Below are 12,781 nucleotides of genomic sequence, written 5' to 3' on the forward strand. Positions count from 1 at the left end.
GTTCGCTTCTTCTCCCCTTAGTCCCTCGCTGCAGTGAGCCTGTTGCCAGCAGGTCTCACTGAAAAAAAACAAATTCTAAGACTATAACTTTCTAAGAGCTCAGGAGAGCCCCTAGTGTGCATCCAACCTCGGCCGGGCACGAAATCTAACTGAGGCTTGGAGGAGGGTCATAGTGGGAGGAGCCAGTGCACACCAGGTAGTCTAAGATCTTTCTAGAGTGCCCAGCCTCCTTCGGAGCCCGCTATTCCCCATGGTCCTTACGGAGTTCCCAGCATCCACTAGGACGTTAGAGAAAATATATGATCGTAGACTACCTCCCAGACATGAAATGAGGTGAGGATAGGAATAAGAAATTATTGGTGCTTGAAGCAAGATGGGTTGTTTGATTAGACACTGTGGCCCCACGGGGATTAAATGAGAAGATTGGTTGGAATAGTCTTGCATAATTATTCTAATCTAGTAGGCCGTGTTCTATAGATTTATTAATATTTGGATGGATTGATACAGTTATGTTATCATACTAAAGTGTATGTAATGTATTTCTGTGTCCTATCTATCTATCTATCTGTGTGTCCTCTTGGTTTTGTGTTCATTATAGGGTTAACTGCACAATTTGGACACATGCTGTGTTTTTATTGTTTCTTGTGTTTTCTAAACTCTGTAGACACCCGTTGATGTGCTAGCCGAGCACCAACAGTGCGAGATCCGGGAACCAGGGGATGTGGCCGCTCCCCTGGCAACCAGGACTGCAGCGGAGTTGATTGCTGTAGCAACAGCGTGACGTCACTCATAGGCGTGCACTCGGGGAGTGCCTGGTGCGCACAGGCACCCCCTAATGTCCGGCACCCCCCGCACACACCTGTTGCTGCTGCCGCCGATTACCTTCTCAGTCTAACGCTGAACTTGAAGAGAGAAGAGCGCTGCGCGAGTCTCTCCTGCCCCTCACTGTGTGTCCCTGTCTCCGGCAGTCATTTACAAGGTCTCCCGGCTGTCAGCCTATCAGAGCTCGCGGACCAGCTCGATTGGCTCACAAGCCGGCATCATATTTCAAATGCCCGCCGGAGACAGCCAGGGACTCGGTGAAGTGAGCACAGGAGAGACGCCAGCTACGCTCTCCTCCCCTCAGCGGCAGAGACGGAAATCGGCAACAGAGGAGGGTGAGAACATATGTATCTGGCAACGCTGGGGGCAAGAGTGTATCTGGCACCGCTGGGGGTAAGTGGGTATATAGCACCGCTGGGGGTATTGAGTAAGGTGCAGCGCTAGGGGCATATGTTTATATTGCTTTGAGTGCCAATAGGCGGCGCTAGACACGCCCAATAGGCGTTGGTAGACACGCCCAGTAGGGGGTGCCAACACTCCTCCGACGGTGCACCCCCTAATAAAATGTTCTGCGCACGGTGTGCATCCCGCCGCGCCGGCTGGAGGGCCGGCCATCTACACGTGGGTCTGATGATCGGGCTTCTGCACTGGTATAAGTTGGGTAAGTATTTGTCTTCATACTGTTTGTGTCACCGTTTCATTATTCTGCATCCTGAAGACGGTGCTCATCGCACCGAAATATTGATGATGTATAGCTGATTTTTGAATAAAATACAACTTAGAAAAAGAACCTATGAGTGCCGTCCCTCTATTTGGAAGTTATTGTTTCATGGTATCACCGTGATCGGATGGACACCAAGGTATTTGTGTACATTTAATTTAGTGCCGACACGTGTGTGTGTGTGTGTGTGTGTGTGTGTGTGTGTGTGTGTGTGTGTGTGTGTGTGTGTGTGTATATATATATATATATATATATATATATATATATATATATATATATATATATATATAGAGAGAGTTTTTTTGGTCAGTGCGCTTCGTCTCACGTCCAAATATTCCTTTAACGTAAAGGGTCCTCAAAGAGGTTTCCACTGTTGGATTCAGTTAATTATGGACGCTCCGTCAGAAAACACCTCCCAAACTTCTTTGGTGGCTGCTCAGTTCTTCAAAATATGACTTGGGTATGTTCAGTCATAAAATTCTGTGAAAGCAGGGGAGAAGAACAAGCGCCATATGGTGTAGTATTTTAAATCAAATGGAGTGATAGATACGTATATACAGAGTAAGTACCGGATAGATTCTTGAGATTAGGCCTGTCAGTCTCTAAATTCTTTGTGGCTGTTCCCCACCTGACAGCAGGACCTCTCCCCCACCTGCCCGGCCTCTGTCACCGCTCAGCTGAGCGGTGACAGAGGCCGGGCAGGTGGGGGAGAGGTCCTGCTGTCAGGTGGGGAACAGCCACAAAGAATTTAGAGACTGACAGGCCTAATCTCAAGAATCTATCCGGTACTTACTCTGTATATACGTATCTATCACTCCATTTGATTTAAAATACTACACCATATGGCGCTTGTTCTTCTCCCCTGCTTTCACATATATATATATATATATATATATATATATATATATATATATATATATATATATATATATATATATATATATATATATATATATACATATACATATACATATACACACACATACATACATACATACATACATATATACATATATATATATATATATATATATATACACACACACATAATAGTTACCAGCCAGTCAGATTGACGGAGCATCATAACAGTAATGTCAGCGCCAGCGACTGTGAGCGCTTGTACAGAGCAACAATTGAATTGCTCTGCTGGGTGCCATCTAGTGGCTGCCAGAGTGCAAAACACTTGAATTCCCCCCATAGAGGTGAGGAGCAGCGTTCCTATTTAGGTCATCCATGCCCTAAAACACAAAGACTACCAGATACTTCCAGTAAGTAAAAGGTAGCCGATCATCATTATAACCCAATATCCTAACCCCATCCCCTAAACCAACTCTAATACCCTATCCCTAATACTTTAACCCTAAAGGGCATACTGGATGGGCCATTTGGTTCTTATCTGCCGTCAAATTCTATGTTTCTATGTAAATCCAAAGGACATTTTAAAGCGCATACCAATGTGCCAATGCTTTGCAATAGCCAGTACTTTTCATAAGGCACTGGCTGACGTATAACAATTGTTAGAGCATTAACCTTTTTCTCCCTTCATCATGGCAATTGCCTTCCTCTGTCAGCAGGTTTCTCTCTCTATATCACCCCAGTATGAGTTTTTAATGATTTTCTACAGTTACAATATACACAACATGTTATAATAGTGGTTATATTTTCTGTGCATATGCCAATTAGTGATATCACTGCAGGTTTGGCACCTCGTTCCTATTTGCTTTCTTTGACCAATTTGAGCAACCATTTATCCTTTTTCGGGAACCCTCGTCATCAGCTTGTGTACCACCGCCCAGCAACAATTATAACGAGGGTCCTTTCAGTCAGTGGTACCATGCATTAACTGCTATTTGGAAGCATTGAGGAAATGCCAAGGAAATCAGAATTGTGGGTTAAAATGTAAACTGCATCAGGTAAAGTACTGAATCGAGCACCTTATTGGATGGCCAACAACTGTCCAATCAGGTGTTCTATTCAGGACACACTCACCAACCATGCTGCAGTTTGGAATTTTAACTAGTGCCTTACAGTCTTAAAAGAACATCATTCTGGTCTTACAGTGTCCCCTCCCATGTTTCTAAACAGTAGTCATTGGCGATTACATCAACAGATCTGCATAGTTCAAGTGAAAATTTTGTGTTTTGTTGTCCTTTTATACCAATATCTTCTCGCTAGCCACCACTAAGGGCCATATTCAATTAGCTGTGAGATGCGGTTGAAAGACGTTCTGGTAGCTTTGCGTAATGTGCCTTAGAGCTAATTTTGGTTCGGAGCCCATGGGAGGCTAATATGCACCCAGTGCAAGCTCATGGCAGACGCTCATAGCTAACTGAACCTGACCATAGCATCCCTTTATGAAACATGATTTTATACTTTTTGTACAATTTAACTACAACAGACCTAGATACAAAGCCTTTAAGTTCCAGACTCTCCGAAGGGCTGCCTCGCAGTGGGTTCAGAAGGTCTCTGATCCTCACAGAACCAGCGATGCCTATTCCCACTACCACGGCACCGAACATTTTGCTGCTCTGCAAACACTAAGAAGAATAGGTTAGAATTTAGAGAGGTTATTTCTGATAAAATTATTTATAACTTAAGCAGTTTTAGGTTTAATGGAAGTCATTTTGAGTGCCTTTTTCATTTAAAGTTAGCCACCATTCAAACCAGCAAAATACATTTCAAATTCCATGTAATAAGCCACCATTCATAGAAGCATAAGTGATAACGTGACACCTTATATCTTATTTACATATGTTCTACATTTTCTCTCTTGGTCATCAGGGAGCTCTCATGTTGAAAAATTAAAGGACGACTGTTTGGGAAACTCCTGAAATTTGGGGAATCTTCCTGGAATCTAGGGCAAGTAGACCGCCCTCCTGCAACCCCTCCACTTCCCTAATGAAGTGGGCAGAGTGAGAGATTAATTATGCAATTGCATCAAGGCCCTCCTAATTGCTGCATTGTGCAGGGCCATGGCACCAAGCACCCTTCGCTCCCCAATAGCCTGCCCTCTGTCCCCACCAACACAAACACACACAATCCCAAACCCAAATAACCTCCCCCCCCCAAATAAAAAAAGCAGCCTGCCCTGTACTTCAACCAACAAACATGATCCCCCCATAGATCACCTGCCCTCTGTTTCACTGAAGAGTCTACCATTTGTCAGTGCAATGCACTGGGCGCCATCATTTCTGATAGCTGCCTTTCAGATTCAGTGATTGGTGTTGGGTTGTGCCAAGATTGTGGGCTCTATGTGCAATTGTACAGATGTTACTTTGTACTTTGCAGTGTTCTTTAATTCACTTAAGACTGATGCTCCCAACTGTACTTTGCAGTCCACCGTTCAATACAGAAGAGATAAGAAACCCCAGAATATATATATATACACACACATATATATATATATATATATATATATATATATACACACACACACACACATATTATACATACACACATATATATATAACAAGTATATTCCTGCACTCACATCGGAATGTTATAACAACAGTGGGGTGCTCCTAGTGGAAATCTCCATATACATGGTAGACCCACAATATTTAAACAGAAGTCCAACAATGTGGAGGTGCACTCTTCCAGTTCAATGATTTCTCACACGTTCATCTTTCACAATAGCTTTATTGCAGTCAAATCTAGGCTTATTTAATCGACGTTTCGATCCTCAGTTTAGGATCTTTATCAAGATAAGCTTCCAGTTTATGAGAGCATCATATATTGATTACTGGAAAAACATAAAATAAAACATATACATACATTAAACAAACACAATACAAAATGAAAACAAACAAAACATTAGTGGACCACCACGTCCTTTTTGGTTGATTATAAAAAAAGATTCATTAATCACCAGAGTGAATCGTACGTATTGACCAGTGTCTATATAAGTCATAGTCGTGTGTGGGCAAATCTACACCGCGGATATATATCACACCATATGTGGATACCAGGTGTCACCAACCTATAAAATAGGTAAACACTAGCTACAAAATGTCGCTAGCCCTGGACACTTACTCACACTAATCAATATGTCAGGTTCAGACAATGCCAGGTCTGTAGGGTTAATAAGGCCATATTCAAGCAGAGTTTCTGTAGATAAATAAACCAATGCATATATTTGAAAAAACACTCAAACTTACTAACATGTGTATAGTACACATTTTCACCTATCAGTGAACACACACCCAAGTACTTACTATTAGGTTCATTAGAGTTCACTTCTCATGGGACGACTGAGACAACCAAAATAATCACTGCAAGCAAATACACAATAAGCCAACCTCTTAGTCCTAGAGACCACCAGTGCAATTGCTGTCATACCACAAATATAAAAACTACAGTACTCACAAAGGGTGTTCGAGTCCTCACCACCTCTACAGCCACACAGCTTAGAAGCTAATGGGCTGTCCTTAAATACCCTTCAGACCGGAAGTGTATAGTGCACCCTCTCTAATCCATCCCTGAACGCTCTCATGGTGTACAAAAATCACACCCGTCAAGGCTGCCGTCCTCGCTGGCATCTATCCGACCTCCCTATTACTTGAAGGCCCGTCCTGCTGTCGAGCATACCGCCGCATAGGTGAAAAGCAACAGTCGCGACTTCAGTGGAACGCAAATGCGTTCCACAACCCGGAAGTCGGAAACCGGAAGCGCCGTGCGCTCCAGTCTCTACGATAGCCAAATAGGTTCAGACAGATGATTCACATTACTGACAGGCGAAACTTCAGTTAATACAGAAGGGGAGAAAAAAACATACACACTGGAGGGGAGGATACGTACAATCCACTAGGGAATATAAGAATAGATCACAAGGGAGCTTAATAGTTCTAAAACATGCTCACAGCTTAAATCATCAAAGGGACGCAGTGGTCACTGTGTACAGACATATTACAAAAATTACGGTCTCATACTGTAACACATGGAGGTTTGAATTTTTTTATTGGATGTTTGCGTTCCACTGAAGTCGCGACTGTTGCTTTTCACCTATGCGGCGGTATGCTCGACAGCAGGACGGGCCTTCAAGTAATAGGGAGGTCGGATAGATGCCAGCGAGGACGGCAGCCTTGACGGGTGTGATTTTTGTACACCATGAGAGCGTTCAGGGATGGATTAGAGAGGGTGCACTATACACTTCCAGTCTGAAGGGTATTTAAGGACAGCCCATTAGCTTCTAAGCTGTGTGGCTGTAGAGGTGGTGAGGACTCGAACACCCTTTGTGAGTACTGTAGTTTTTATATTTGTGGTATGACAGCAATTGCACTGGTGGTCTCTAGGACTAAGAGGTTGGCTTATTGTGTATTTGCTTGCAGTGATTATTTTGGTTGTCTCAGTCATCCCATGAGAAGTGAACTCTAATGAACCTAATAGTAAGTACTTGGGTGTGTGTTCACTGATAGGTGAAAATGTGTACTATACACGTTAGTAAGTTTGAGTGTTTTTTCAAATATATGCATTGGTTTATTTATCTACAGAAACTCTGCTTGAATATGGCCTTATTAACCCTACAGACCTGGCATTGTCTGAACCTGACATATTGATTAGTGTGAGTAAGTGTCCAGGGCTAGCGACATTTTGTAGCTAGTGTTTACCTATTTTATAGGTTGGTGACACCTGGTATCCACATATGGTGTGATATATATCCGCGGTGTAGATTTGCCCACACACGACTATGACTTATATAGACACTGGTCAATACGTACGATTCACTCTGTTGATTAATGAATCTTTTTTTATAATCAACCAAAAAGGGCGTGGTGGTCCACTAATGTTTTATTTGTTTGTTTTCATTTTGTATTGTGTTTGTTTAATGTATGTATATGTTTTATTTTATGTTTTTCCAGTAATCAATATATGATGCTCTCATAAACTGGAAGCTTATCTTGATAAAGATCCTAAACTGAGGATCGAAACGTCGATTAAATAAGCCTAGATTTGACTGCAATAAAGCTATTGTGAAAGATGAACGTGTGAGAAATCATTGAACTGGAAGAGTGCACCTCCACATTGTTGGACTTCTGTTCACATTATATATATATATATATATATATATATATATATATATATATATATATATATATATATATATATATATATATATATATATATATATATATACATACATACATACATACATACATACATACATACACACACAGATAGATAGATATCTATCTGAGACGTCGACTTAATAATACAATTTTCGTATACTGATTTTTTACGCTTAAGACCTTAGAGTACAGATACAGATGTGTCCCCATACGGGTGGTTTTCAGTATGCCGGCTGTCGGGATCCCGGCGCCTCATACATATAGCCTCAATACGCAATGAACCACAAGATGCCTGCTGAACCTCAAACTATACCATTTAGCCAGTACAGCGCCAGTTTTTAATGGTCTGTACAGCCAAACAGTACCACTTTGTACTGGGTGGATACAATTGCCCAGATTTCACGGCAGCGCTGAGAAGAGACGGACTTCCGCAGCGCTGCCGAGCGACAGGTGGCTCTGTCCTCTGTTTCCTATGTGGGTCTCCGCACTGACACTAGCATAATCACGTCATGACTAGCGCCAGTGTACTGTGGGGAGTAGAGAGTGGAACAGGCCTTTGGATCATGTCAGCGGCATATTGTTCCTGGACATCCCCAGCTGTCTGTGGTACGGCCCTGCCCTCTCACATAGCTGCGGGCCTACACCACACCCTCCCGGCCTGGCACCTGTGCTGTCAGTTCCCGAGCAACGTAGCGGTCACCTGTGAGGATGCTCCACCACCTCCTGGTCTATTCACCCGGGGAATGAATGGGCAATTGAACTGAAGCACTACTAGTAAATAAAAAATGGGCACATTTCCAGAGCAGCCCCAGTGTTACAGAGCCTGGGTTTGTTCCCATTAAAGCAGGGTGACAATAGGCAAGGAGTTCTCTTGCATGTGTGAAAGCCACAATTAACCTAGAAAGTCCAAAAGTAACACGGAATGTGGTCCCAGAGTTTCAAAAATTGCCAGCCGTGCATTGAAAAGGGCTGGGTCCCGGGCCATGCATACCAGGGTCATGAAAAATGTTTTGACCCATAGTGCTACAGTACCTATGCCGCCTCAGTGGTCCTAGTATAGCATTAGGAGTCTCCAATACTGTACCTGCCCATTATACAATTTAGAATAAAACATCAATCCGTAAAAATAAACGTTAATGAAAATATACAATGCTGTTTATTCTTTTCTCCCTAAACAAATGGGAATTTTAGCATAATTTAGTATTTCACAGAACCCCACTATAGAATGTGAGAAAGTGAATTGTTCGGGAATCCCATCAGCTGTTCAACTACCCAAAAGCATTATTTCCTGCGTCAGGCTGCTCTGTCCCTGTGCTGTACATCCCCCCAGCGATGGCTGACGCTTCTACCATTACACAACTCTCCACTGCAATCACTGTCATTATATATCTGCAGCTGCTGTCCCACACTGGTGACAACCCCCCTATTACCGTGTCCACAGTCAGTGATTTTCCTGCTTAACATACTGCTCCTAATATCAGTTTAACCCTATCTAGTAATGCTGTGTCTCACTTACTTATGGAACCTGATGTCGGCCTGCCAAGTCCCCCTAAAATGTCGAAAATGAGAGTAGGTGAAGACACAGCCCCTTTCAAGTGTGCCTTTTTTTTTTTAAGTGTGAAATGTTGGAGGGTGTGTGCTTGGCGTGAGTAAGCAGGCAGTTCCCGTGCAACTCTGCCAACGTCGGGAGTGTTTTTTTTTTTTACCAAAAATGCGTCTTACTCGCATAGCTATGTGAATAATACACGCAAGCAGACTCTGACAATGAAATGCTACATTACAGTATATTCCAGGACAACAGTCACTGACACCAGCGTAGCATTACGTATGCAGATAGAGCTGTGGTCACACACAGAATATAAGCATAAAGCATATCAGTTTATTCAGCAGAGTCTGCTTACACGTCCTATATAGGGAAAAAACAAGAAGACACCCAGCATGACTCGAAGGGCCAACGATGAGAGAACACATCTGTATAATGCTTTGTATGGAAGTTTCCCAAGAAAGTGCCTGTGCTGCATGTACAACTTACAGAACATAGGGGGTAATTCAGACCTGATCACTCGCTAGCTGTTTTTTGCAGTCCTGCGTTCACATAGTCGCCACCCATCGGGGAGTGTATTTTAGCTGTGCAAGCGTGCGATTGCATGTGTAGCCGAGCGGTACAAAAAGATTTTGTGCAGTTTCTGAGTAGCCCAGGACTTACTCAGCTGTTGCGATCACATCAGCCTGTCCAGGACCGGAATTGACGTCAGACACCCGCCCTGCTAACGCTTGGGAACATCTGCGTTTTTCCAACCACTCCCAGAAAACGGTCAGTTGACACCCACAAACGCCTTCTTCCGTTCAATCACCTTGCGATCGCCCGTGCGAATGGTTTCTTTGCACAAACCCATCGCAGAGCAACAAACCGCTTTGTACATGTGCGACGCGCCTGCGCATTGCAGTGCATACGCAGTTCTGACCTGATGGCAGCGCTGCAAAAAACACTAGCAAGCGATCAGGTCTGAATTACCCCCATAGAAATAATTTCGAGTTTAGTATGACTGACGTACGGGATGCCGGTGGTCAGAATACAGACGCCGGCATCCCGATGTGTGAAATCCCAAAGAGGGGAGGTATGTTTCCTCCTGCTCCCTAACTTCCTGCAGCCTAACCCTAACCTCCCCTTTGTGGTGCCTAAACCTAACCCCGCAGCCTAACCCTCCCCCTTAGAGCCTAAACCTAACCTCCCCACCGGTGGGGACTAACCAACACCTAGACACCCACCCTCCTGTGCGGGCCCTAAACCTAACCCGCCCATTATACTTACGGTTGGGAAGACGGCATTGGTCTCCTGATCCTGTCGGGATTCCGGTGTCAGCATTTCGGCTGCCAGGATCTGGACAGCCGGCATCTTGACCACATCACCTAATTTCACCCTTACTAAATTTTGTTGCTGTTATATGCTTTATATAAAGGGGTATGGGTCGACCACTATTGGTCGACAGGCATTAGGTCATCAGGGTCATTAGGTCGACATGTACTAGGTCGGCAGGTCAAAAGGGCGACATGAGATTTTTTTTAACTTTTTTTTGGTGTCGTTTTCTTCGTAAAGTGACGGGTGGAACCCAATTAGTGAACAGTGTCCGCTCGCCGTTCTTCGGGTAAGGTACCTCGCGCCGCTACTGCGCTTGGCACAGGCTACCGTTCCCAATTGTAATCCACGTGGATCATAAAGTATGAAAAAGTCCAAAATTTTTCTTTTTTTTCTTTTAAAAACTCATGTCGACCTTTTGAACTGTCAACCTAGTACATGTCGACCTAATGACCCTGACGACCTAATGCATGTCAACCAATAGTGGTCGACCTAAGTGGTGTCAACTTAATCACCGTATCCCATATAAAGTTTATTTAGCGATTATAGAAAGATCACGATGTGAGAAAAGTAACATACTGCTACTCACATATGCGGTTTTGTTTTTTGCTTTGTTTTCATTCACTTATTAAATTATTCAACAAATTGAGTGCTGACTAAAGCAATAAGTCTGGTAAAGATAAAATACTCCAGTCACACCCTACAGCATATGGTTAGAAGATGTGCAGTGCAGTCACTTCTCTTCCATCTAGATTACGGACCATGAAATACTGTCTTTCCTTTGTAGCACAGGGTGTGAGGGGGGTTGGGGGGAGGGGATGTCCAATTATTATGTGCAAGACACACACTATGAATATATACTGAGCGTAAAGGGACCAGCAAGCCTGACACCACCCTGGGGAATTCCAGGTAGTGGCGATGGCATGCCTATTTATGCCCTCTGCTTATGGCGTGTGGTGTTCAGGACGGGTGGTCTTCAGTATGCCGAATGTCGGGATCCCGGCAAACAGTATACCGGCGCCGGGATCCCGACACCCGGCATACTGACAGCTATTCTCCCTCGTGGGGGTCCACGACCCCCCTGGAGTGAGAATAAATAGCGTGCCACCGTGCCCGCAAGGGGCTCCTTTGCGCTCGCCACACTGTCAGTATGCCGGCGGTCGGGCTCCCGGCGCCGGTATGTTGGTCGCCGGGAGCCCGGCCGCTGGCATACCATACTACACCCGTTCAGGACAGCTGTCTGCTGACCGCTATCTCCTTATTTGCTTAACAACACAATAATACCCTACTTCTTGTATCGCTTTTAGGTCATTTTGTTTAATTTGTTCTGCTTTCTTGTTTGTAATGATACATATCAGTTTCAAAGTATTAAATGAGTGTCTTTATTGTAACATAATCATACTAATATATAATGCAATGTAATGATTGAGAAGAATCGGTTTGTTGTAAAATAAGAAGTGGAGCTTTCGTGGTTTTCGGTTTTTAGGTCGACAACACTCATTAGGTCGACCACTAATGGTCGACATGGTCACTAGATGGACACATGAAAAGGTCGGTTTTGGTTTTTTAAATAATTTTTTGAACTTATTTATACTTTACGATCCACGTGGACTACGATTGGGAATAGTAACCTGTGCGGAGTGCAGCGGTAGCGCGGAGCAGGGCACCTTGTCGGAAGCATGGCGAGCAAACATGGTGCACTAATTAGGGTTCCCGGTCAATTTACGAAAATAAAATACACCAAAAAAAACCTCATGTCGACCTTTTTCCATGTCAACCTAATGACCGTGTTGACCTATTTCAGGTGTCGACCTAGTCACTGTCAACCAATAGTGGTCGACCTAGTTACTGTCTACCGAACGTACCACACCCATCTTTCGTGGTCTGGGACGCTACTTTAGTTATATTGGATTTTTGTATTCAAACAAGCTACATAGTATATTAAAAAGTATTTAAACATGACTGGAGAGGACTCGAGTGTTTAACCTCTTGTTTAATATGGATTATGTGAAAAACATTACATGGGTTTTAAACGTAATGTTTATTACAGCAAAGCTTATGAGTAACACCACTGTTTGTGAATGGTGGACAAATTTTGATCATAATTATCCAGTGATTGATGAAATCGATTAAGCTTATTGTCAGTGATATATATATATACACATATATATACACAGAGAGAGAGAGAGAGAGAGAGAGAGAGAGAGAGAGAGAGAGAGAGAGAGAGAGAGAGAGAGAGAGAGAGAGAGAGAGAGAGAGAGAGAGATTTGTAGACAAACCAGACCCCCTGATGAAGTCCCAATAGGACAAAACGTG

At 43.5% G+C, this 12,781-nt stretch overlaps 1 protein-coding gene across 4 annotated transcripts in view; it reads right to left on the reverse strand.

Annotated features, from left to right (window-relative positions):
• BLVRA (biliverdin reductase A) overlaps positions 1-12,781 on the reverse strand; it is a 62,543-nt gene that overhangs the window by 36,163 nt on the left and 13,599 nt on the right. For 3 of the 4 annotated variants that reach the window (XM_063922455.1, XM_063922456.1, XM_063922454.1), the window contains exon 2: positions 3,944-4,080. The exons of the other annotated variant lie outside the window; for it this stretch is intronic. In XM_063922455.1, coding sequence (XP_063778525.1) covers positions 3,944-4,062 — 119 coding nt within the window. In that variant the 5' untranslated portion in view covers positions 4,063-4,080. The remainder of the gene's footprint in view (positions 1-3,943; positions 4,081-12,781) is intronic. 4 annotated transcript variants of the gene reach the window in all.

This window comes from Pseudophryne corroboree, chromosome 5 (assembly GCF_028390025.1).
Source record: "Pseudophryne corroboree isolate aPseCor3 chromosome 5, aPseCor3.hap2, whole genome shotgun sequence".
NCBI classification, from domain to species: domain Eukaryota; kingdom Metazoa; phylum Chordata; class Amphibia; order Anura; family Myobatrachidae; genus Pseudophryne; species Pseudophryne corroboree.